The sequence below is a fragment of the Corvus moneduloides genome, chromosome 2, assembly GCF_009650955.1.
Source record: "Corvus moneduloides isolate bCorMon1 chromosome 2, bCorMon1.pri, whole genome shotgun sequence".
Lineage (NCBI taxonomy): Eukaryota > Metazoa > Chordata > Aves > Passeriformes > Corvidae > Corvus > Corvus moneduloides.
The window spans coordinates 87,158,481-87,182,811 of NC_045477.1; the positions used below are offsets into that span (position 1 = coordinate 87,158,481).

The following is a 24,331-nucleotide window of genomic DNA, read 5'->3' on the forward strand; positions in this document are numbered from 1 at the left end:
GGGAAATTTTGTGATTATTCAAATAGTTACGTGTTTAATACTTACACAGAAAAGAGTGTTCTGTGACATTTAAATAAATATTTTATATAGACAGTAAAGCTACATTTCCTATTTGGTAGATATTTTGGTGGTAACATTTAGAGTGGTTTTCCTGGAGTAAATGTCATGGTCAGAGGTACACCAAGATTCAGCTATCAGAAGCAGTAGGGCAGTCCTGTTTGTAAGTATAACCGAGACAGGAGGGAATACTTTCATTTGAAATAAGTGAGAAATGTTGTCTTTATTTTAACACTTTTAGGTAGAAGACTAATTAAAATGCATCCGTAAATGTTTGTGATAGCCTAATAATTCAGATATATCTGTAGAGAATTAATCCCTTTGTTTTACTTAGTTCACTGAAAATATGACTGTATTTGTCCATAGCTGCATGTGCATGATGTCATGTTCAACAGTGCTTCCCCAAACAATGCAGAGTAAGGTTATTTTTAAAAAGGCAGTTTCTTTGATTACATGCAATCTTCTGTCTGTTCGTTGTCCCCAAATACTTGCAGTTAGGATAGAAATATTAGTTTTTTATTTCTCCAATGGATAGTGCTTTGCTTTTAAATTTGAGACATTTTGTATATCACTGTGTCTTTACAGACACTGAAATTGAAAGGGTTTAATTCTCCTTTTTTTGTTTTTGCTTTTTTTGTTTGCTTTTTTTCTCATGAGTCATCAGTGAGGTTTACAGTGATAGGAATTTGCAGTCATAACAAGGAAGATGTCAAGTCAGCATCAGGAGAGTTCATGCCAGAAACATCCCGTCCCATGTGAATGCTGTGCTCCAAGGGAAACCTTCATCTTCTCAAACATGACCTTCTGATGTGTGTGTGAGAGAAAAATAAAGTGCTTTTGCAAGCAATGCACTGTTCTGTTTTATGGGTGATGGTGCAGTTTGGTGTGAGTTTGTGCTCTGGGATGCACTTAGTGGTTTGGCACCAAATAAAAGTTTCTTGAGCACACAGCAGAACTTACATGAACAGATTACAATTAAATGTGAAAAATATGATTGCTTTACTTATGGGAACAGACAGGAAGTGGGTCCATTGAGGGAAAATACTGAAATTTTATCAGGAGTCTGCAATTCCTGTCCGAGATCCTGATAGCATTTAAAAAATGCTAAATGACTAACCTTCCTGTAGTCTGACATTTCAGAACTCTGTAAAACGGTTGTTTTACACACTTCTTGTGTTCAGATGCTGCTGGCAATGAGCTCTGTTAGCTTTGAAAAACTCTTGCGCTCCCAAATGGCCAGGGAGGAGTTTTCATTATCGAGATATTGGAGAAGAAGGGAGATTGAAGATCTTACTGTGACCTATCCTCTAGCCTGTGGGAGCCTGGGCTGAAGGGACTGTTTCTGGATGGTATTTTAACACGTTGTTCTACATAGATAAATCTTCACGTGCAGTCCAAGAACTTGCCACTGATTGTAAATCTGGCTGGTTCCAAGGGAGCGAGTGCTGGTGAGAGAGCCACTCTTGTGGATGAGTGGAGCCACCTGTGTGCAGCATGTATCCCCTCTATCCTTCATTCTAAGCCCCACTTTATTTCCTGTGCAGGCAGTAAGTACGTTGGTGCTGCTCTTCGCTGTGTTATTTGCTGTGTGCCTCTTGTATTCCAAGTGTAAGAATAGGAGAACGTGACCTGTGCGTTTTCAAGCCTTGGTGAAGGTAGGCAGAAGTTCACCTGCAGTGTTCATGGTTTGCTGCCTGGTTTGCATGAGCAGTGGGTTAAGGATAATAACAGTGTTATTTACCCCGTGGTGCTGGGAATGCGGGACTGGCACTGCTGCTCGGAGATTCTTGCGTACCTGCTGAGAGAAATGAAGTGAGAAAAGCACAGCCTTGAGCTGTTGTATCTAAAGGTATGACTCAACACCCAAGTGGGCCTGAAGTGCTTGCATGAACTAGTTCTGCTGTAGTCTTGCAGACAATCCACCTTGTTCATGCCCTGCCCACTGCCCCTTCATAAAAGTTCACAAAGATTTCACAGTTCTTTTTGGACAGATAAATTCAGAGATAATACATGAAACTATTTGTCAGTTGTTAAGATTGCATACACTTTTTGTGCCTTTTTTGGCAAAGCATGCTAGAGCTGATGGGAGATAAAGTTCTTATTTTATCCCAGAGACAGCTCTTCCTGCAGTGAGGGGATCAGCTCAGTCCGCAAAGTTGATTTGTTGGCTGCACTTCTGCCTTTTCTCTAGGCTGTTTAGGAAAGTTGCTGTGCTCCACAGAGGCAAAAACAGATTCCTCCAGAATGTTTTCCCTGTGTTTTTGTGTTGCTGGGGCTGCTTTCTGGTCTGCACATGCCTGAAGGAAGGGGTTGGGCCAGGCTTTTTGCCCTGATTCTGCTTCTTCCCTGGGCCGGTTGGCCACCTCAAGAAGAAGATTGTGCAGAAGGTGACACTCCCGGGTGATAAGTTTGCAAACACCAGGACTACAAAATGATTAATTCATTTTATATTTATATTTAGGCTAAGATTAAAATGATACAAAATGTGGCCTAAAAAAAGTGTCTGCAGAGCCCATGCACTAACTCTTCGACTTAGGTATCCAAATAAGATTTAGAGACCTTAACTCCAAAAGCAATCAATCCATTTTGCATGCTGTGTCTTCAGACCCTCTAAAAATGCTGGCATCACAAGCGTGTCTCTTTTAATATCTTTTAAATAATGGTATTTTGGGTAGACTGTGTATGAAATGCAAACCACTTTTTATTTTTTGTGTGTCCATTTTGTCTTCCATTGTGCTTCAAAGGTTAGTAGCCACAGAATTATTCTGTCTAAAAGCTATTGGAACACTTCAGGTACAAAATGTAGGTGAGCTTCAGAAGTAAGAAGTATTCTCTCCCATAAGCTGGAAGGCTTAATTATTCTGTTGTCAAAAGAGGCAATTGTAACTGCATTTTACCAAAATATGTGAGAATGTGAAGGGTAATATTTACATTTTTTCGGTAAAATTCTGAGTAGAAGGCTTAAATGTAAGCACCTCACTTTGTGCCCTTACGTGCATCATAGCAATATGGAACAAGACCTGTGGTATTTTAGTGAGGGTGCAAATGAAAGAACAACCCTCTTTTACTTAGTCATTATTCTGCTTGTGAGGATGTTTCAGTTTTGATGATTTAGTCGTAACAAGAATAAAATCAACAGTTTCAGCAGATGTGAATGAGCATTTCTATTGCATGGTCCTTCCTTCCTCGATAAACAGGAACTTATGCTCCTTTGTTAATGTAGAACAAAGGAAAGGAGGCAAATGGGGGTACAATATTGTAGGTGGAAGGTTGGGCGTTTGCTTTGTGCTCATGCAGCTGAAGCAGTGATGGATTTCAGAGCCAGGTGATGGACTCTGTTAATGCATTTGAGTCTAAAGATGGGCAGAAGGTATCTTTGCAAAGGACATATGGTCTTCGTCTACAAGACTGCGCTATGCCAAACAAAGGCTGGTTGTGCAAATTCGAACTTCTGCCATCTCCTAATCTCTGCGGTTTTGGGGCTGTTTGGCCTAAAATCTTCTTGTTTAGGTGATAGAGCTAGTTCTGTTAGCTTTAGCATCTTGCTGCTAATGATGAGATACTGCAACTTATGAAAATGAGCTAGAAAATGTAATTGTTCCTTTATTCCACTCAGCCACACTTCAGCTGGAGGCACTGGAGGTTATAGAAGACTCAGGTGAGGAATGTAAGAGCTTTACCGACAGGGCAGTTGGGTGGATGAAGGTCTTGAGTCATGCAGGACCTTGTGTGGGCTCCACCATGAGATTGCCTGTGTAGGACAAGTTGCATAACCAGAAGTCTCATTTGGTTTAGATGTGAGTGCTGAAGCAGCCTCATAACATTTTGCAAGGCCAGAAGGCAGGTGGAAGTATTCACAGACCCCATGAGTTGTTTTTAGAGATATTTTTGTAGTAGATAAGTAATAAGTCAGTTTTCTTAGACCATGAAAATACTGTCCCATCACAAATGATTTACTTGGGGGCTCCCTTGCACAGTGCTGGAGTAGTGTTGAAGTTCCATGGACACTGATGTGTGATTCTCAATTCAAGTCAGCTGTGGTATAAGGTTTTAATGCATTGAACAAATGCATTCTTAGGAAATACTTCGATATCTGTGTCACTAAGGTTACGTGCCTTGCCTTACAGACAGGACAAGGTTCCAGATTTGTGCAGTTAAGAGTAAAAATGTTAAATATCCACACACACATGCAGTCCTCTCTTGCTGTTTGCAGAAACTGTCTCCTGCCAGTTTCAAGCTTTCTATCCTCGAAGTTTCTAAATTACAGATGTCATTAAAGACAGTGATTTTGGGTTTGTGGCTTTATCATACTGTGTGAATTACTGCATTAAAGTTGCAGATGTGGTGGATATAGCAAGATTCAAATGGGCATATTACCAGCAAGGAAAAAGAAATATTTGAGAGCTGCAGTTCCCAAAGCAGATAATCAAAAAGGTGGGGAAGTTCTGCTTCACATGAGGATTGCTTTTAAGAAAAAGAAAATAACATATTTTTGTAATAAAATGATGACATTTATTTTCATTACATTGTATTTGTGCTCTGCTAGAAGAGCTTTGATACTTCACAGAACATTCATTGGGCAAGAAAATGACATTCCCCATCCTACTCATAACATCCTCTGAGTTGTGTAAAGCTGAGTTAGAGTGCCTGGCTCTGATACACTTCTGCTTTTGGTTGTGTGCCTGTTTTCTGCCAGAGTATGATTTCTGGGACATGGACATTTTGCCATCTGAGGGAATGCCTAGCCATGATTGCTAACATTGCTCAGTACTTTAAATTAGCCTGTAGAGGGAAAAAAAAAAAAAAGGAAAATTGGACCAAAAAAATGTGCTGAACTTGTTTCTGAAAGACGACCTCAAGGGAATAGCTAAAACCTTTCTTTTTTTTCTTGTTGGCACACAGGTAACACTGGTAACATGGTTGATATAACTGAACACCCTTTTGACTCTCTGAGCAAAGAGTCATCCTGGTAAGCTCTGCACCGAGTTACCCTCTGGTGTGAACTTCACAGGTGTGAGGAAACCAAGTCACGCCAATTCAAAGCAAAGCTCTGCTGCCTCCTGACCTTGCATCTCACACTGGTGTTTCTCTTGTGTACAAACCAGGGACTGAAGTTAATGAACCTTATGAGTGTTCAATGCGTTCGGGATTAAGTTTTTAATCTGTTATGCTGCGCGCAAGGGTTTGATTACCAGCTCCGGCTGCGCAGGTGTGATGTGCTGCGGCAGGAGGCAGGGGATGCTCCGTGTTAGCCATTTGTACCGAAACTGCTGGTTAGGGCCCGAAGGCTGTGTTCTTTACAAAGCCAGCCCAGAAGATGTACTCTGTTCTAGGAAGGCTATTTTTAAAACAGAAACAGATAGTTCTGTATAACAGTGTTTTTTAACAAGCATGTCAACCAGTCCTGACTAAGGAAATTACAGATGAGTTGGCATCAGACCTCATTCTTTAAAAAAAGTTCAGTAGTACCACTGCAAATGTCTTACGAAGTCTGCAACAATCTAAGAATTGCACAGAATGAAAAGTCAGTAAACAAAACATTACTGGCACTATATTTTCTGCAGACCAGGACTGACGCAGTGATGACCTTGTAATTTTTTTACTGAATGTATCCCAGTGACAAGGGTGCCTGCCGAGCAGTAACTGTTGTTTTTCTGGCAATTGAATATAACCTCAGTAACTGGAAATTGAACATTTGTGCTATGAAATGCTTCTTCTAGCTGAGGTACAAGGACTTCTTGGACCTGTTTTTCCGAAATAACATCTTTTTAATGAATAAAGTCATCCAGTTGAATACAGATATCAGCTAGTCTGCCTGCTGGAGTGTTTTCATGGTAATTAATACCACCACCTTTATATGCCAGTCTTACTTGTGCATTCCTAACTGGAATCGCTGCATTGCATGGCATATAATTTCAACATTAAATAGTCTGCTGAAAATTAGTAGGAAAAAGGTCAAGAAATGCAAAATCCGTGTTCTCTCAATGATGCTGTACTTCCTAATTATATGATACAGATATTTGAAGAACAACTAATTTGAGTCAGAAGCAAGTGTCAAGAGCTGCAAATGCTGCCATTCGTAGTGCCTACTAGGTGCTAGCAGAGTTCCTTGCACTTGGTTGTAGGCATGAGTTCTTCCTGTGGCTTCTCATGGGTTGCTTTTTTGGAGTCAACTATTAAAGACATTGTGTGTAGTCATCCAGCACTCCAAAGAGGAAAGGGATATTTGAAGAAAGAGGGTGTAAACAATACAGGTGGGTGATGTTGAGGCCTGGACTTCAGTTTGAGCATAACCCTGTTAGGGTTGTACTACAGTAGCATTTGGACTTGTTAATGCACTAATATAATGACCTTTTTTGGGATTTTTGCTATTAATTGTATCTTCTATCCATCTCTTTCACATCAATTTTCAGAGTGTTTTTTTTTTTCTCAGTATTTACACATTGCTACTAGTCATAAAGTATTCTAGTGAGGCACAAGTGAAAACCGTGATTTTTTACCGGTCATCTAATCCAATTATCAAAGTATTTGTTTTCTTCCCTAAAGAAGAAAAAATGTATAAATACCCACATATGTATACAGAAAATTATTGCAATTTAGCAATGAAGTCCAGTTTTTTCAGTCCAGATTCTTCCAAAATGCCACCCTCTGCTGTAAAGAACAAAGTCATCTTTGCAAGTTTGGTCTGGCTGACAGCTGGCTTTGCTGGGAACTGTGGGGACAGGGACTGAGGCTGGGTGGCTCAGAGAGCAGCGTGTGTCTGGCTGTTTTGCTGGCAGCCTCTCTGCAGGCGTGATCTGTTCCTTGCAAAGGCATCAGGGTCTGTGTCAAAATGGCTTTGCAGTGTGCTCCTCTGGCTTGGCACATGGAGGCTTGGAGGGGAGATGCTGAGACCTCTTCTTCCTGCCCAGTCCCTGACACATGCAACTACAAAAGGGTTGAGTAAATAAAAGGCTGGCAAAGTGCCTGTGCTCCCTAGAGAAATGTCGCTGCTGTCACAGGAGTGTAGGTGATGTCATCCTGGTCAGTTCTTCTGGATGTTGCTCTTTGTACTGACAGTGGTCCCATGTGCCTCAGGTTTGACTGCAGCTACTGGTTTTTAACTTGAACGCTTGTCTTCTCCAGGATAGACCTGCATGGGGCTGGCTGTGCTGGTGTACTCCATGCTGAGCAAAGCACTCCCCTGTAAAGGTACCACAAAGATCAGCAGGGCAGCACTTGCAGAACAGCTTATTCAGTAAGATAATGTTTTCTGTTCCCCAAAGCAAAAGAGGGAATGCTGATCATCGCCTGAAGCAGAGTTTGGGCTTTTGCTGGGACAACAGCACTGGTCACAGACTGCATGAGAATGCAGGCATGTTGGCCAGATGTCCTAGCATGCCTTGGGAGGGAGGTAGAACTGTGGCCGAAGTGAAGGTGGTGTGACCCTCAGCACTGCTGGATTTTTTGTATGGATAGTTGCAAAGCTTCAAGTGCAATAACAAAGGAAAAGCTGCTATAAGGGCTGCAGTAGCTGCTTCTGCAGCTTGCAGAGTTGGCAGAGGCTCACTTTTCTCTTCTTGCAAGAAGCTGTTTACCTTTTACCTTCTGTATCACCAGGATTTTTTTCTGAGAGAGATGCTAACGGCTGTCAAAGCCCCACTGGAGAACCGAGTGTGAGTGGGCTGGCTGTTTACACTGTGTGTTACAGGGGGTTGATGGAGATGTAAGGCTGGAGTCTGGAATAGAAATTGCACTTTAGGGTCATATCCTTGAAATCACCTGGAAGTCAGTGCACAGTGTAAGGCATGCGTTTCGAATGCCTTGCATATTTATGGAAAAAGGCCTAGAGAGAAAAGTATTGGAAACAGCAGAGATCTGCCAAACAAGCCACTGCAAGCTTTTGGGCTTTTATTCCTCAAGCTCTTTTTTTTTTCCCTCCCCTTGATATGTTTAAATTTCTAAGTTCCTTTATGCTTCTTAAAAAGAAAGCTTCATTCAAATTATTTTAATTATTTAACACCCAACAGATGTGAGCTGTAACTTTTTGCTGTTTAGTGTGAGGTGGAGTAAAAGTGCTGTGTGTGTAGTCAACCATCATCTATTGGCTTAGAATCATAGGATCATTTAGGTTGAAAGGGATGTATGTACAAGATCATCAGGTCCAAACATAAACCCAGCACCATCATGTTCACCAGCAAACCATTGCTCTAAGTGCCACATCCACATGATTTTTGAACACTTCTCTGGGCATCCTGTTCCGATGCCTTCAATATTTCAATGAAGAAATTGTTCCTAATATCTAATCTAAACTTCCCCTGGCAGAAGGTCAGGCCATTTTATCTGGTCCTGTCACTGTTTTGAGGCTAGATGAGGTCCATCCTTTGAGAGGTGGCTCCAGGTATATCAGCTTTACTAGAAGTTGATTATCATCACTGACATGATGAAAATAGGGCTATAAGATCTGTTATAGTAAAAAAAGTGTTTGGGTTTTATTTTTATTCTCAAAAAAGAGAAAGGAGTTGTGCCTTGAAAAATATTTCACACTGCTGAAATATTGGCTGTTGCAGAGCCATAGGATTTGAGCTAAATCCTCTGTTCCGGTGGAAAAAAAAGTAGACGTGAAGCCTGTTTGAGCTACCAGTGCTACCTGAAAAATGCTGGTAGTTCTGGCTGATGTCCTAAGAAGGGCTGACAGGGTGCGCTGTGATGTATCAGCCTGTTTGAACACCTGGTTGAAGAGTGAGGTTGTAACATGGCTCTGTAGAAGGGCCAGTATAATTCCTGCAGCTGTCACCTCCCTTCTTAGAAGCAGGATGGTTGGAAGGTGTTTGTCAACACAAATGCATATTTCTATACAAAAGGAGCTAATCCCTTAAACTTCTGGCAAGATATTTATAGAAGGTAATTAAAGGTAGGAACAAAAATAGGAGGTTTGTGTCATACTCCTGGAGCATTATCAATGAAGGGACTTGTTTTGTGAGTAGTTGCGCATTTCTTCAGAGGAGCATGTGATGTTCTCTAATTGAAATATTAATAGCAGATAATGACACTCTGGAATGATGGCCTCTTAAATGGAGACATACTTTAACAGCTTTTAATCGGTGCGGTAACTGCATATTAAAAATCTTTGACAATTTCAATGAGAGCAATTATAGAGCATGCACAGTAGCTGTTCTTCTAAGTTAACTAATTCCCTAAGTCTCATGAATCTGCACTAGATTAATGGCCTAGAAAATTTCATTCCAAAATAAGTTTTTCACTGAAGAATAAAAACATCTAATTAAAAAAAAAAAAAAAAACTTTCAAAACAATTAGCTGTCTTTATTGCAAGGTAGTTGTTTTCCTGTGAAAACTTCAGTGCATATTTTATGAGGAACAAGAAAGATGAAAATTGAAAGATAATCTGCAAGTATGAGATCACTCCAGCATTTGGTAAGAAAGAGGATTTTGAAAAGAAATAATTTTTTCCTAGGAAAGGACTGTTATAAGAGTTAGGAAATGATATATAGTATAGTCTGGACCTTTCTGTACTTGCACATTCATACTCCATTTGAAACCCCTGACCTGCTTGTGTTATCAAAGAAGAGAAAAATGAACAAAATTCCATATTTGGAACACAAATGTTGTAGCTGTCTTGAAGACAAAACATGTGCATACCCTTTGTACTTTCTCATTCTGAGTTAGAACTGATTTTTAAGTAGTCTTGAGTATGAAACTGAACTCCATACAGTGGCTCAGAGGGCTTTCGTAAAACTCCTATCTTAAAAAAAAAAAAAACAAAACTAAAAAACCCCACAAAGTTCTGTTCCATTAGGGGTTTTTGCTGCTGGAGGTTGGGTGACAGCCCCGGGAAGCAGGGGTTAGGCAGCCCAGTGCAAGGACAGCACCTCTGGGGCTGTGCAGCTGTGCTCTGCTTCCACACAGGCCATGTGTGCTGTCCTTGGAGCCACTGCTTTGGGCCGTACCCCGAGAGGCAGACCTCTAGGAGTGACAATCCACAGACAGCTTTTGCCGTTGTCCCGACTCTTCACCAGATGCTGGCCAGATGAAGAAATAAATGTGCTGGCCAGTGGCTGGTTTGAAGGATATGCAAGCAGAGCAGAGAGAGAGAGGAAGGGATGTTGAGACTATTTTCCATGTTTTTTTTAAGTCAGTAGCATCTGAGGTTAATCTCGCATTAATGTCAATGCTGTAATGGCTTCTGATCATTAGTTGCTTCAAAAAATTTAATAATATGGAAATGTGCTTTTTAACATTTTGTGTTTTAATTAATTGCAGGTATCTCAGGGAAATTTTTAATACTGATTGGTTTATGTGCTATGTTTCCTGTTAACTAGATTTTTCCCAATATTCTCTAATCACCTTGTACCTCTCTTCCTGATTCTAATTACTAGAGCTTTGTATATGATAACAAGCACTTCAGTTCACAAGTGATTGCAGTGTTTTGAAGTGAACTACTCCAGAAACTTTCAATTATCTTTTAAGTTCTGTATACTAACTCGTGACTTCTGCTTACTTATTTGATGGGAATACTGTCACCCTGAAGCCGTGGGAAGCAAAGGGGACTGTTTGAGTGGCAGCAAAGCATTTTTGTTGGCTGGAAGAGGCAGATCTGAATGTGACCTTCAGCTGGATGCTCTTAAGCTTGATTGGGATATGGAAATTACATTCTCTGTCTCTGGGAGGAGAGGAGATGCAGTTTAAACTACTCTTAATGATCTTTCCAATGTTTTTTTTTTCACACACACACCCCCCTCACATTCCCAGAATCTAATATAGTAAGGGAATATTTAAAGAATCGACTTTCCCAATGTATTAGTTGCCCAGCTGTATCTTTCCATCTGTGCTGTGAGCAAGATGGAATGATTAATTCAATCTTTTAATATCATGTGGTCAGAATAAGAGGTGTTGGAATTCACAAACAGTATAAGAAGAAGCTGTAAAGATGATATTGGGGATTGTGATACAATATATCCTGTGCTGTCTAGGAATATGATGATACTGTGAATACTGTCTTGAAAATAGAAATTAGGATATTTTGTCTTTTGAAAGGTATAGATCATAGTGCAAAGTATAAATTGTTTTCTGTTGTCTTTTTAATTCCTCTGGTGAGATGCTAAAATGCAGGTAGCAATATTTTGCTTCTCGTTTGGGTTTCTAGTTTGACTATAAGTAGATCAGTCTTTCCAGTTTTACCGTAAGTAACAAGATCACTCTTTGCTTCAGTCTCTGCATGAAAGTGCTGATGAATCATAGAATCATCGAAACATTTAGGTTGGAAAATTCCAAAAGTTAACCCACACTGCCAAGTCCATGACCAAACCATGTTCCTAAGTGCCACATCTACATGTCGTTTAAGTATCTCCAGGGCTGGTGATTCAAGTACTTCCCTGGGCAGCCTGTTCCAATGCTTGACAACCCTTTCAGGGAAAAAACTTTTCCCTATATCCAATGAAAACCTCCTCTGGCTCACCTTAAGACCATTTGCTCTTGTCCTGTCACTTGTAACGTGGGAAGAAATATCTACCCTCTCCTTGCTAAAACCTCCTTTCAGGTAGTTACAGAAAGCTATAAGGTCACCCCTGAGTCTCCTTTTCTCCAGGCTAAGTACCCCCAGCTCCCTCAGCTGCTCCTCATCTGACCTGTGCTCCAGACCCTTCCCCAGCTCCATTGCCTTTTCTGGACATGCTCCAGGCGTTTCAATGTCTTTCTGGTAGTGAGGGGTGCAGAACTGAACGCAGGATTCAAGGTGTGGCCTCACCAGTGCTGAATACAGGGGCACAGTCACTGCCCTGGTCCTGCTGGCCACACTCTTTCTGATGCAGGCTGGGATGCCACTGGCCTTCTTGGCCAGTGGGACACACACACTGGCTCATGTTCAGATACTGACAACTGGGACCTCCAGGTAATTTTCTGCTGGGTCCTTTCCAGCCATTCTGCCCCCAATCTGTAGCACTGAACAGGGTTGTTGTGACCCAGCCTCAGGACCCAGCATTTGGCCTTATTGAATCTTATACCACTTGCCTTGGTCCATCAATCCAGCCTGTCAAGCTCCCTATGTACAGCCTTCCTACCCTCCATCAGTTCGACACTCTGACCCAACCTGGTGTAATCTGCAAACTGGCTGAAGGTGCATTGGATCACCTCATCCAGACCATTGATAAAGATGTTAAACAGGACTGATGCCAATACTGAGCCTTGGGGAACCTCACTTGTTACTGGCTACCAGCTGGATTCCATTCACCACCACACTTTGGCCATGGTCATCCAGCCAGGATTTTACATAGCAAACGGTGTGCCTGTCCAAGCCATAAGGAGCCAGTTTCTTCAGGAGAATGCTGTCTCAGCATTCTGTTTCAGCAGATGCTGAATATCTGACTTTCCACATTTTCTGTGCTTTGGGCACTTTAAATGTTCTCCAGACTTCAAGGTTTATGATAGACCCTTTCTTCCCTGCAAGGTGTGGGGACTTGCCTTCTTAGGATTATTTCTACATTTTTTGGGATTAAATCAAGAATAGCAGCTGTTCTTTTCTTCTTCTCCTTCTTCTCCTTCTTCTCCTTCTTCTCCTTCTTCCCCTTCTTCTGTTTATTCCCCTCCTTCTCCTTCTCCTTCTCCTTCTCCTTCTCCTTCTTCTTCTTCTCCTCCTTCTCCTTCTTCTCCTCCTCTTTCCCTTTTCTTTTCTTCTCTTTTCTCTTTTCTTTTCTTTTCTTTTCTTTTCTTTTCTTTTCTTTTCTTTTCTTTTCTTTTCTTTTCTTTTCTTTTCTTTTCTTTTCTTTTCTTTTCTTTTCTTTTCTTTTCTTTTCTCTTTTCTTTTTCCTTTCCTTTCTCCTTTCCTTTCCTTTCCTTTCCTTTCCTTTCCTTTCCTTTCCTTTCCTTTCCTTTCCTTTCCTTTCCTTTCCTTTCCTTTCCTTTCCTTTCCTTTCCTTTCCTTTCCTTTCCTTTCCTTTCCTTTCCTTTCCTTTCCTTTCCTTTCCTTTCCTTTCCTTTCCTTTCCTTTCCTTTCCTTTCCTTTCCTTTCCTTTCCTTTCCTTTCCTTTCCTTTCCTTTCCTTTCCTTTCCTTTCCTTTCCTTTCCTTTCCTTTCCTTTCCTTTCCTTTCCTTTCCTTTCCTTTCCTTTCCTTTCCTTTCCTTTCCTTTCCTTTCCTTTCCTTTCCTTTCCTTTCCTTTCCTTTCCTTTCCTTCTTTTTCTTTTTTTTCCCTTTTTCATTTTCTTAGCTCTCTTTGTTGCAAAATAACCATCATTAAAGTTTTCTAAATGAGGTTTCTTCACTGCAGTCAGTTATGACATTTACTCAGTCTGTGATGGAGTGACAGTGGCATCGCGCTTTGCTGATTCATGTTTTCTTCAGCATTTCAAACTCACTGCCATTACCCTGGTTTTTAGTCAGAACTATAACCCAAATGAAATAGGACATGAAATTTTAATACCTTAGGAATTCTGTGCCACATTTTGTGAAGACAACTGTCAAGTTTTTTGAGATATATGGGATGTGGTCTTTCCTAGGGAAGACCTTTTCTGAGATTACTCACATTCCATTTTGTTTCATATTTATGGCTTCTTTACTGAATATCTGAACATGATTTGGAGAAATACTATATTTATTTGGGACTTTAGTGAGAGGGATGAGTGTCTTTAAATGGCAAATGTTTACTTAAAATGAAACTTTCCCTATTAAATGGGGAATTACACTTGGGAAGGCTTTTGTATGCTCGGGGTATGTCTGAGAGCAAGGACTTGAAATGGTTTCTTACATCCTGAGGGATGTAAAGCATTGTCAGATGCAGCTGCATCTACTCATTAGCTGTTTGGGAAATCTTGGAGCCTAGACAGTCTTCAGTTCCTGGTAGAGAATGAAAAAGTAATTCTAATGTCTCAAACTTTTGCAGGATGGGAAAATGCATTCTGCAGCTACTAGATTATGCAGAGCTATTTCCATTACCCCATTTAAATCTCCTGGGATAAGCTCCTCTTTTTCATCTCTCATTTCACAACAGGAAAAAAATATAATTACATGATGACATGACTTGAAGAGCATTGGGAAGTTTTACATAAAATGACATTGCCCAAGGTATTGCAGAGTTACATTTGCCCAGAGGGAGGGAGTATGGGAGTAAGTATCAGTAAATCTGTTCAAAAGATAATCAGATGCTTTTTCTTGATTTAAAGATACACCTTTATATAACTTCCCTATCTTTAGCATGACTGGAGTGAAAGAGAAGAAAGCCAAAGAGTAAGACTTAATAGGTAAATATATAAAAGGAATGAAAGATAAGCAGAGCAGGGAATACAAATGGAAAAATCTCCTTCTTTGTTCTTGTGATAGTATTTTCCCATGTTAAAAATTATATGGGTAAATGGAGCCTTTAAATATATGTATATGTAGGGGAGATTAGTTTCTTCGTGGAGCTAGCATCGTGTTTCTTCTCCTGATATTTTTAACAAATCCAGTAATCTTTCATATGCAGGCTGTGTCTGTTCAGTATAGTGTAAGGAATTAGTGGGATTTCTTCATATTATTGCAACAACCGTCCTGCCCTTATTTCACAAAACCCCACGTTAGATTTTTGTGAAGTTCCTTTTGTGACTGAGGCTGGGACTGCTCATGTATCGATCACTGTCACTGAGCTGACTTAGTGCTTGTCGGTGACAGTGCTGTCCCCATGCCTCTCCTGTCCAGCTCCACGGCAGCAGAGCCCCCCCTTCCATGCAAAGGCCGTCTTTCATGGCCTCATCCGAGTCCCCACTTGGCATCTGTCCCAACACAAAATAATTGCACAGTGGAGCAAAACATGCCATGTGTGGTGTAACGCCAGTGGGTAGCCAGGTGCCAGATATTTTTGCACAAGTTTGTCAATGTGTAGTATCCACCTTTATCTGAAGTATCCTTAAGACTAGTGTTTGTCCAGAAAAACAAACAAACAAACAAACAAACAGTGGCTTAAGCCAGGAATAGCAGGAATATTTAAGACAAGGACTAGTGTGTGAAGTTGCAGGTGTCTGTTGGGAACTTGCAGAGCCATAATTTCACTAAGATAACTTGTACTTGTCGATCTAAGGCAGCTTTTCCATCTCTTGATTCCTTCTCTATCACCCCATGCCCCTCCCAGGGATCAAGTGCTCTCCTTTTCCTACACATTCGGTTGGGAACTTTACTCTCAAGAGCAGATTGTGGGCAAACTTGTGTTCCTGATGATTTTTTAGGAGATTTTAATACTGCACTGTGGTATTTTCCATCTGAATGATTTGTATAGTGGTGTGTTCAATCTATTTGGCGCTCATAAAAAAATATATTCAAATATCTTACCTTTAGATGAATTTTGGCAAAAAGAGCAAAGTACTCAGGAATGTCAAACATGGCCAGAAGTGAGATTCAGGACTCGGGAACTGCACCCTCTCATCTACTTTTGCTTTCTTTTACCTTAGGGCAGCTCCATATTTGTTAGGATCAAATTTCCTAATATCTCTGTCAAAATCAGCCTGAACTTGTATTGTAAAAAGCTCAGATATATTCTTCGTCAAATTGTTTTTTAATGCAGTCGTATTTCCCATTGAGAGAAAGGCAATTCAGAAATGGCAAGAAAACTTCCCAAATTAACAATCCTCTTTAGTTTTTTCCATTCTCATCCTCATCTTTCTTGGGGAAGAGGGGTCAACATTCAGCTTTTTTTCTGTGTATGATCAGTGATCCTGATGCAAAAAGTCTGCATAGTGTTTATTGGAGGAAGAGTTTCTTCACAGTCAGAGTGAAGATAGCATAAATCAGTTTGGGAAATTACCTTCTATATTACTTTTGAAAACGGCAATTATCTTTTTCTCCATTCAGCCCTTCTGCCAAATCTAGCAGCATCACAGAGTCCAAGACAACATTACTGAGCACCCTATTTGACAAATAAAGCAAAAGCATTCAGGCTTCAGTCAAAAGATGTATGAAAATGCGTCTTCCCTTGGCTCTTGTAAACAGGCAGGACTTCTTCACTTGCAAGCACACCAGCCATATGCTCTGAAAAACAGGGCACTGAAAATACATGTGCAAGTGCAGAGGAAATATTTTTTTGATTACTTTGGCATTAGCCGTAGCTTACTTTTCTAGCAGTGTGTGGATCAGTGCCTTGACTTACCTCACCAAACCATTGCTGATTTGCATCTGTAAGTAGCAGTGCCAGTGTCCTCACTGGGGTCCTTTTTTGGCCTTGAGGACAATAACACTATGCAGAGATTTATAATTCAGATGTATTAAATTGCTTAGAGCTGTATGTCACCTAAATACCTGGAGGTGGGTGGAAGGTGAAGAGAGGGGCGAAAGGGGAATGAAGCAGTCAAAAATGACCTCATCTTGACCAAAAAACCTTTTTCCTGTGTCCTTTTTGAAAGTCTAATGCTTCCTTCTGCTTCCCCTTCCACACCCTGCTTTCCACACATACTTCTCCCTTTATCTGCACGTATGCTGTCTTTCCAAGAATCACTAGAAGAAATGCAGATGGGTGTGTCATGCAAATGAAATTTTTCGTGTAGCTTTCCACTCCCCTTCCCACTGTTGCTAGAGAGATCTCTTTCCACAGGTCTTGGATTTTTGAGTGCCAAAAACTCCTGCTCTGAACAGCTGCCTTACTTAGGGTATTGTTATTTTTCTTTAGCAAAAAATATTTCTTTCAGGACTGTAATGCTGGCATCATAACTTTCATCTTACTACTGCACCAGTTTATCTTACATCTTTTCTAATATGTGGGAGCTCTTTTACTGTAGTTAGGTCTTGCTGTGGATACTTAGGCTCCAAACTGGTGATATTGGACTCTAATAATACCTATTGCTATCTAATACCCCCCCCAAGGTTCCACAGTGTGTTCATGAGTTGAAAAAACAAGAGGAAAATGAGCTGTTCTGATCATTTGTAGTATGATTTTTGCATGTGTTAAATGAGATATCTAGGAACAAGTCCTGGAATGGATTTTGGGAGCTTGTATCTCAGCCTTCTGTGAAGGGCTTGTCATCTTGCCTGCAAATGTTATCACTTCATTCCTATAAGCAAGCTGGCATGCTTATCAAAAAGCTAAACAAATGTTATAAATTTAGAGCAGCCTTAAATTTGATTTTTTTTTAAAGTTGTTTTCATTGGCAATTAAAAAAAAATCATTAGTCTGGCTCAGCAGATGTTTGCTGCTAACTCTGAAGAAGTGTCGCTTGTTCCCGTGTTGACAGTGTCAGGAAGGGATGAGTATACACATTAGCTCCTTAGCTGGCTGAGCACTCTGCTCCTCTAGTTGGTGTATCTGCCAGCTCCTCTGCTTTTGTGTCATTTGCTGCCTTGCTGCACTTTGGCCATTTGTCCAGGCTTTCTGGATATGTGGTGCCTTGGCTGGAGTTACAGCACTGGTTGGGTTCCCAGGTCTTTAGGCAGCCCAGACAAATTGCTGTTGCTGTGTGGGAGCTCTGCTGTGTTGTGGAAATGTCCACTTCGTGGGACATAGGCTGTGCATGCATTCCCCTGAAATACAGACATGAAACTTCTGTGAGTTTCCAGAATTGGTAAGTGTGAGTCGTTGTTTGTTGTCTCGTTGGCATGCAGCATTTCAGGCTCTGTGTGCGTCTTGGTTAAACAAGAAACTTAGTCTCATGTGTGCCAGGGGTTTGGCTGTGGTTTTGTGAGCAGTTGTTACCAGTCGTATTCCCTGTCAGTGGCTGCGTGGGAGCCTTGTTAAATTAGGTCTTCCCCAGGCTGCTGAGATTCTTACAGCCATCTGACTGCTGCTGTTCCATTAATAGCACCTTGAGATACCTATGAGTTTGTAGGGCAAGTGAAACATTTCCATGGTTAGGTTTCTCTTGCTAATCTGGTTCTTCAACAGCTTTCTCTTCCCATGAGTAACTCTGGAGCCAGCCTCTCTCCAATACCTCCATTTCTTCATGATTCCTAACAAAAGCTGGGAGGCTTGTCACCTATCAGATGCAAAACTGAGTTGTGTTTGGAAACAGATGCTCTCCCTGGACAGATAAATCTCCCTTACACAACGCACCCAGCCATTCGAGGTCCGTTGGACCTGCTGGCCATGGGCCTGTGGATCTGCATGTGGGCATGACAGTTGTTCATCATCAGAAGGCCCGATGGCCTCAACTGCTGAAACCAGCAGGATACCTTTTCACAGAAGGACTAGTTGGGCTGGTTTCCAGCCTTAAAGGCCTTCAATCTTGATTGCATATTGATGTTCATTAGGAAAGTGATTGGAAGCAGCAACGGCAGAAAAGATTTTGGTGTGCAAATTTGGGAAGACCATTTGCATTTGAAAAATCATCTGCACAGGTTTAGGACAGGCTTAGGACAGTTTGTCTGGCTTATCTGTCAGGATTTGAGTGCCTAATTGTCTTTTGTTAGGATAGTCCTGGAATGACATTTGAATCCAGACCCTGTTTACCTGGTTTCTGCCAAACCAGAATTTTTGGGAGATGTTTCTGTAAGGCACACAAAAAAGGCTGTTGCTGAAAGCTGTGTGGGTTCCCCAGCAGTTTACTGATTGCCTCTCAGAGCGGAAAATGAATTATTTTTCTACATCTGCTTAATGGCTGTAATCTCAGTATTGCCACAGTATAAATGAAGGAAAAAGAGCCAGAATATTTTGCAATAGGAAAAACTACTCAATGATTCTGTGGTACACTGAGCTATATGATTTCTTTGAAGAACTCGATTGTGCTTTGTCCTGTGGTGTTAGACAAAGACTGGAAATTACAGTTTGCCCTCTTTTTCTCACTCAGTGTTGCTATACAGGAATGGCTCCAAACTTGGATCTTGTTGTTCAGTCATGAAACTAAATATTCATTGTTGGTTCTTTTCTTTTTATTTTTTTTCCATCTGTGCTTCTGCCAGTTACCTTCAGGACTAATATTTGCATATAAATTATTCAGTTATAGGAGGAATGAAAAAAAAAAAAAAGTTGGGATTTGTCTGTAGGGATCTCTCCAGCACAAATGCCACCAAAGCTCCTGCACTGAGTGGCCAGTTCAGGAGGTGCAGGCAGGTCCCAGCATGGCACCTCACAGGTGGACACTCACCAGCTTTTTGGATGCCTTCAGCTGTACTCAAGTCTTGCCTGATAAGCACTGGAGACTGATTCAGACAATCTAAATTCTACCCTTGGCCTTTGATGTCCTAAAAAGAAGGTTAATGAGGAAATTAATATAAAGATATTATATTTTAATGTCCATGTGACCCATAATGTCCCACCATGCAGATGCTGGATTAGTAGGCTAGGAGATGGAGCTTTGTAAAAATTTGATGCAATTTGCTTTTAATAAACTTTCAATACTTTTTTCTTTTTTTTTCCCCTTGGCCTCAAGCACAATGTTCTGCAAAGGTTAGAGAATAGCAAAGCAAGCTACTCTTAAGGGAAGCTCTTCTGAGGTTTGCATTGTCTGTGTTCACATAATGCATTTCTGCAAACAAAAGAAATTTTAATTCCTCTGTTTTGATTTGGCTACTCCAGATTTCAATTTGGCTACTCATCCCTCCCCCAGAGCTGGGATTTTGCTGGCAGGAACTGGTCATTGATATGGAATTGGCCATTGATATGGGTCTTCAGACTGTCTTATTTGTCTGTGGTCTTGGCAGTTGCAGAGGCATCCTGACAGCCCTGTTTTAGAGTCCTCTGAAAATTAGTATTTTTAAAAATTACAGAATTGCCTTACATTCTTTGTAGTATTGAATTTGTGTGAGGATGTCTCTGTACATGGAAGTTCTGATTAGGGAGAATTATGTTTAAAAGGAAAATAATTATTTTTAAATAGCCTTATATCGGGACATAATAAGTACGCCTTATTTTTCTGTTTTAGGGTATTCCACTTGCAAAGTGACCAGGCTTATGTCATCTAAATACATTGGAATGCAGGCAGAACTGCAGCCTGAGAGAAGCTTCTCGCAAACATTGCTGTGATAAAGCAGCACTTAAGGATTGCGGGCTTGGTTTCTTTGAACACAAAGGCAAATTAACAGCTACTGCTTGGTTGGGGGATTTCATTAGCACAGGGCTGTACCGTTCTCATGTCCCACGGAGAGATCACTGGCATTACGCCTCTGTACTTGAGATCAGTATCTACCTCCTTACCAGGAGCAGAGGCAGAAAGAGAACTGGGGTGGTTTAAATGAGGTGCAAGAGATGCCAGAGGGAACTTCTCTGGGCATTCCAAAGCTGGTGGGTCTCCACTGCCTCCTGCCTGGGGGGCTGTGAGCCTCCAACTGCACTCAACCTTTCACACAAAATAAACCAGTATCTGCTGAAAAGCAGGCTGAGCCCAGGTTTGCTTTGAAAATTTCGTGCTGAGTTTCGTCATGGAAGGGGTGTTTTAACACTGAAAGTTGGGTGTACTGCAAACTCCACATGACATTGGAGTTCTAGTGGAAACAGGACACTAATAAACAGCCTTTCACTGGAGTTACCCCTGGCTCACACACAGAGCCTGTATTTGATCTTGACCACTTTTTTTGACATAAATACTAGCTGTGTCTCATTTAAATGGAGATTCGTTTTACATTAAGCTGACTTGATGGAAACTGTACACATTTTTAGAATTAATAACAATTAAGAGTTAATTGAGGAATTTATTTTCCTCCTGCCCCCCTCCCCTCCCTGATGTGTTTCAGTGTTTCTCTTCGCATTTCCCATTTTGACTAAAGTGAGTGGATAGACTGAGATGTGCCTGAGTGTTGTGTCTATTCAAAACCATGCTATGTGGAAGCTGTATACTGTACCTCTTGTAAATAAAACAGATAATGGACACTTGTCGGTGTGTGTGCAGCCCTCATTTCTCCCTCCCTGGCTGCTTTCTTATGTCCTTGGATCTAGCTGCAAAAGCAGGCCCGTTTTAAACCTCTCTGTAATATAGGATCTCACAGAATGCATTTTTACAGTCGAATCTTTAAGTGACCATTAGGACCAAAAAATTGTCCTTTTCTTTGCAGTCACCATGGACAGGATAGGTCTGGACGTCTTCTTTCATCTGCTATATTGTGTCCTCTGCTAAGAACCACTTCATCACAGTGATACCTGTTATCACTTTGCTCTTCTGACTTCCCATCTTTCTTTCACGTCATTGCCCCTTCCCCAGTCCTGACTTCTTTTTCTCCTTTTCTTTCATTAGTTTTCTTCTAAGTGAATTAATTTTGCATTAAAATGTGACTTCTTATTTAATAGGTAGGTATAGTGGTGCAGTAATGGAAATGAGGGACAGCACCTGTATGCAACACGTGAAATCCAAATATCAGATCAGCAATATGGTAAGAGGCCAGAAGCAAGGGAGGCATGAGGAGGCAGAAGAGGAAGATAAGGTACTCAGGCCCACAAGAATGCATTTTCTCTTGAGGAGATTTGCACCTGTGGGCATTTAATTTAGAGTTTGTGATTAGAAGTATTTTTGGTGGAAATTGCAGGGCTGCTAATAACTAAATTGAAGCCCCTTAAGAAATCTCCTGGTGAAATTTTATTTAGCTTGAATTATATATATGTCAGGACACCTGTGTGCACAGATATCACTGTAATTGGAGTTAACCTTCAAATACCTGCAAACAATTCCTGCTCTGCATGGATGGGAAGAACCAAGTCGTTACCTGAAGAGAACAGAAATTCCTGTTGAATTATGATAGATAGAACTCTGTATTGCAGAAAAGGTGAAATCTGGGTCCTTTTTGAAGGACTTTGCTGTGAAGAAAGGAGTTTGTATCAGTGCTAGTCCTGTGTTTCATAACTATGTAAAATCCAAATTTGTGTTGTACAACAAAGCAATCCCCTGAAAAACGTAGAAATCAAAATAGAAAGTCCTTTGATAGATGAAAGTTGGCATCTTTTTAACATTTGTTATCTATAGCGTTGCCTACGGACACTGCACCACAGCAAAACGAAGTATTCAGTACCATTTTCCCTGTGCAAATACCTCACGGCTTCTACTCTAAAGCAAATTAGAAATTCACCTTGGTCACCTAAGGACCACATGGTACTTCACATGAAACATTCTCCACCTTGTCAAAAAAATTGTAGTTGATATTAGACCTAATTCATGCCTTTCCCAAGCAATTAAATCATAATGCCTTTGTTCTGCTTTGGCTGCAGGACTCCCTCCTCCCCTCCATGGTGGGGGGATGTGCTGCAACCTGCGCCCAGTGTAAGAGCTTGTAGTTGGAATGGCAGCTGCTCTGCAAGGGCCGTTCCAGACACTTCTTGGCTCAGTTGGCAGGCTAAGGGCTGCCTGGGGATGCAGGAGACACAGGCTGTGTCTAAGTCACCGCTCTAGCAGAGGGAGTTTGGGAGCATCTCCTGCCTGCTGGGCTGTCTGTGGGTCAAGGAGCACTTGGAGTGGAGGTGGAATGAAGTTGACAGTGGGTATTGGGGATGCTGGCTTCTGTGGGAGAGCCTCCTTCCTTTGGGGCTCAGGGCCCTGTGATTTTCAGAAGGAAGAGTGCTCAGCTATGCAGGGAAATTAGGCCAGGTGGTGTACTTTAGATAGCTCACCTTTGACTGAGATCTTTCCTCCATGTTACTGGCAGAGGCTGGTTTTTGTAATTCAAAAAATTTTCAGGATATCATGCTGCCAGTAGAATTTTTATCCCTGTACACATAAAGTAAGCCATCCCTGAGCTGACATTACTTGCATCACCTTACTCAGTAACAAAGTTATGGTGGAAATTTTAAAGGTCAGATGACTGCAGGATGATGAAATGCATGCAAATAGAAATGAGATTTCTGAAGTGGGTGTTTGCTTTTTGTGTCGTCAACCTCAGTCTTTCGTGAACTGTTAATACTGGAAAATTATAGTGCAGTAAATAATGGTGGATGTTCCATAGTTTTTATTTCCATACGGAGTTTGCTTCTGAGATGGTTTACTGGCCTGGCTTGAGCAGTCTGTTAAGTGTACACTCTTTAAAATGCATCTTAACTTCTTAATCGTGTTCCTATTGCGAACTAACCTTGTGTTGTTTCTTTTTTCCTCATATAGTTTTCCCTACACAAAATGGAAAGGTTGCTATAGTGACTGGAGGCACTAAAGGAATTGGTTACCAAACTGTGAAGCATTTGGCAAGACTTGGCATGCATGTGATAATAGGTAAAGTCATTATTTTCTTAATATACTTTTTGTTTCAGAAAGTAATTTTTTTTTTCTTCTAAGGGGTATTTTCTCTCCAGCATAAGTAAGGATATGTCAGGGGAATGCAGGAGAATGTTTTTCTAGCATTTAGCACAAATAAAGATTGATTTAGGTTTTGCTTCACAAGTTCTTAAAAAAATAGTGGATGGCATTTTTTTTCTGTAGAACTTGGAAGAGTTGTACTACCTTAGATAAGAAGTAAACAATAAAAAAACTTAAAAAGATGAGTTTTACAAAAATATTTTAGTTCCTTGTTACTGGGGAGGGATTATGCATCAGCATTAGACTGTACATGTTCATTAAGAGGAAAACAAATGAAAACCTTGAAGGAATATTATGGTGATTAGTGGGGGATGATCTGTGTTATAAGGGCAGAGGAAGCCCTTACAACTTCATCCGTGTAAAAATTACACATTTACTTCCCAGTTTGTCACTGTAAGAAGCCTCTGTAGGCAAGACAAGGAAATAAATACCTTGAGATTCAGTCATGTCAGTCTGAGACAGACTGGACAATTCACCTTCTGGAGGTGCCTGTTTCTCTCCATGGACAATAAAGAGTTTATAAGATTGGAGTGAGACATTTGAAGTCAGGTGAATTTCTCTACAAATTCAAAAATGGTCCTGTGTGCACCATTTCTTCTAAGCAGATACTACTTAGGAGACTTCCTATTTTTAAAGCTTTCTGTACTACACATATATATTTATGACTAATATGTCTACTAAATAAGAATGTAACATAATGAATACTTATATGTTTAAAATGATAAATTTTCTCATTTCATCTTTCTTTAACTAGATTTTTACCTGAACCACTGTAACTTTTATTCCATAGAATCACTTAAGACTGCTGTTTCATTGAATACTATCAACCCAGTGATGCCATTTTGTTCAGCTTTGATACAGAATGTACAAAAACTCTCTAAAGCTTTGCATACATGTCATTAGAAAAAAAACCAAATCCACTCCAAACAATGGACGAGAGCACAGTAGCCATGTACTTTTAGAGTAGTGCAGTCAGTAACACTAATGGAGTTGTCCTGGAATCGTACAGGTGTAACGTGGAACACCACTTACTCATACATGTTTTAATAGATGTGTCAAACCCAAGCGTCTGCAAAATGCAAGTAGATGCCTCTTTATGTAGCTAAATGCTAGATGTTGCTAATG

General features: G+C 40.7%; 1 protein-coding gene across 2 annotated transcripts in view; it reads left to right on the forward strand.

Moving 5' to 3' along the window:
- DHRSX (dehydrogenase/reductase X-linked) overlaps positions 1 to 24,331 on the forward strand; it is a 163,083-nt gene that overhangs the window by 14,678 nt on the left and 124,074 nt on the right. For both annotated transcript variants that reach the window (XM_032100196.1, XM_032100197.1), the window contains one exon: positions 23,015 to 23,122. In XM_032100196.1, the coding sequence (XP_031956087.1) occupies positions 23,015 to 23,122 (108 nt within the window). The remainder of the gene's footprint in view (positions 1 to 23,014; positions 23,123 to 24,331) is intronic.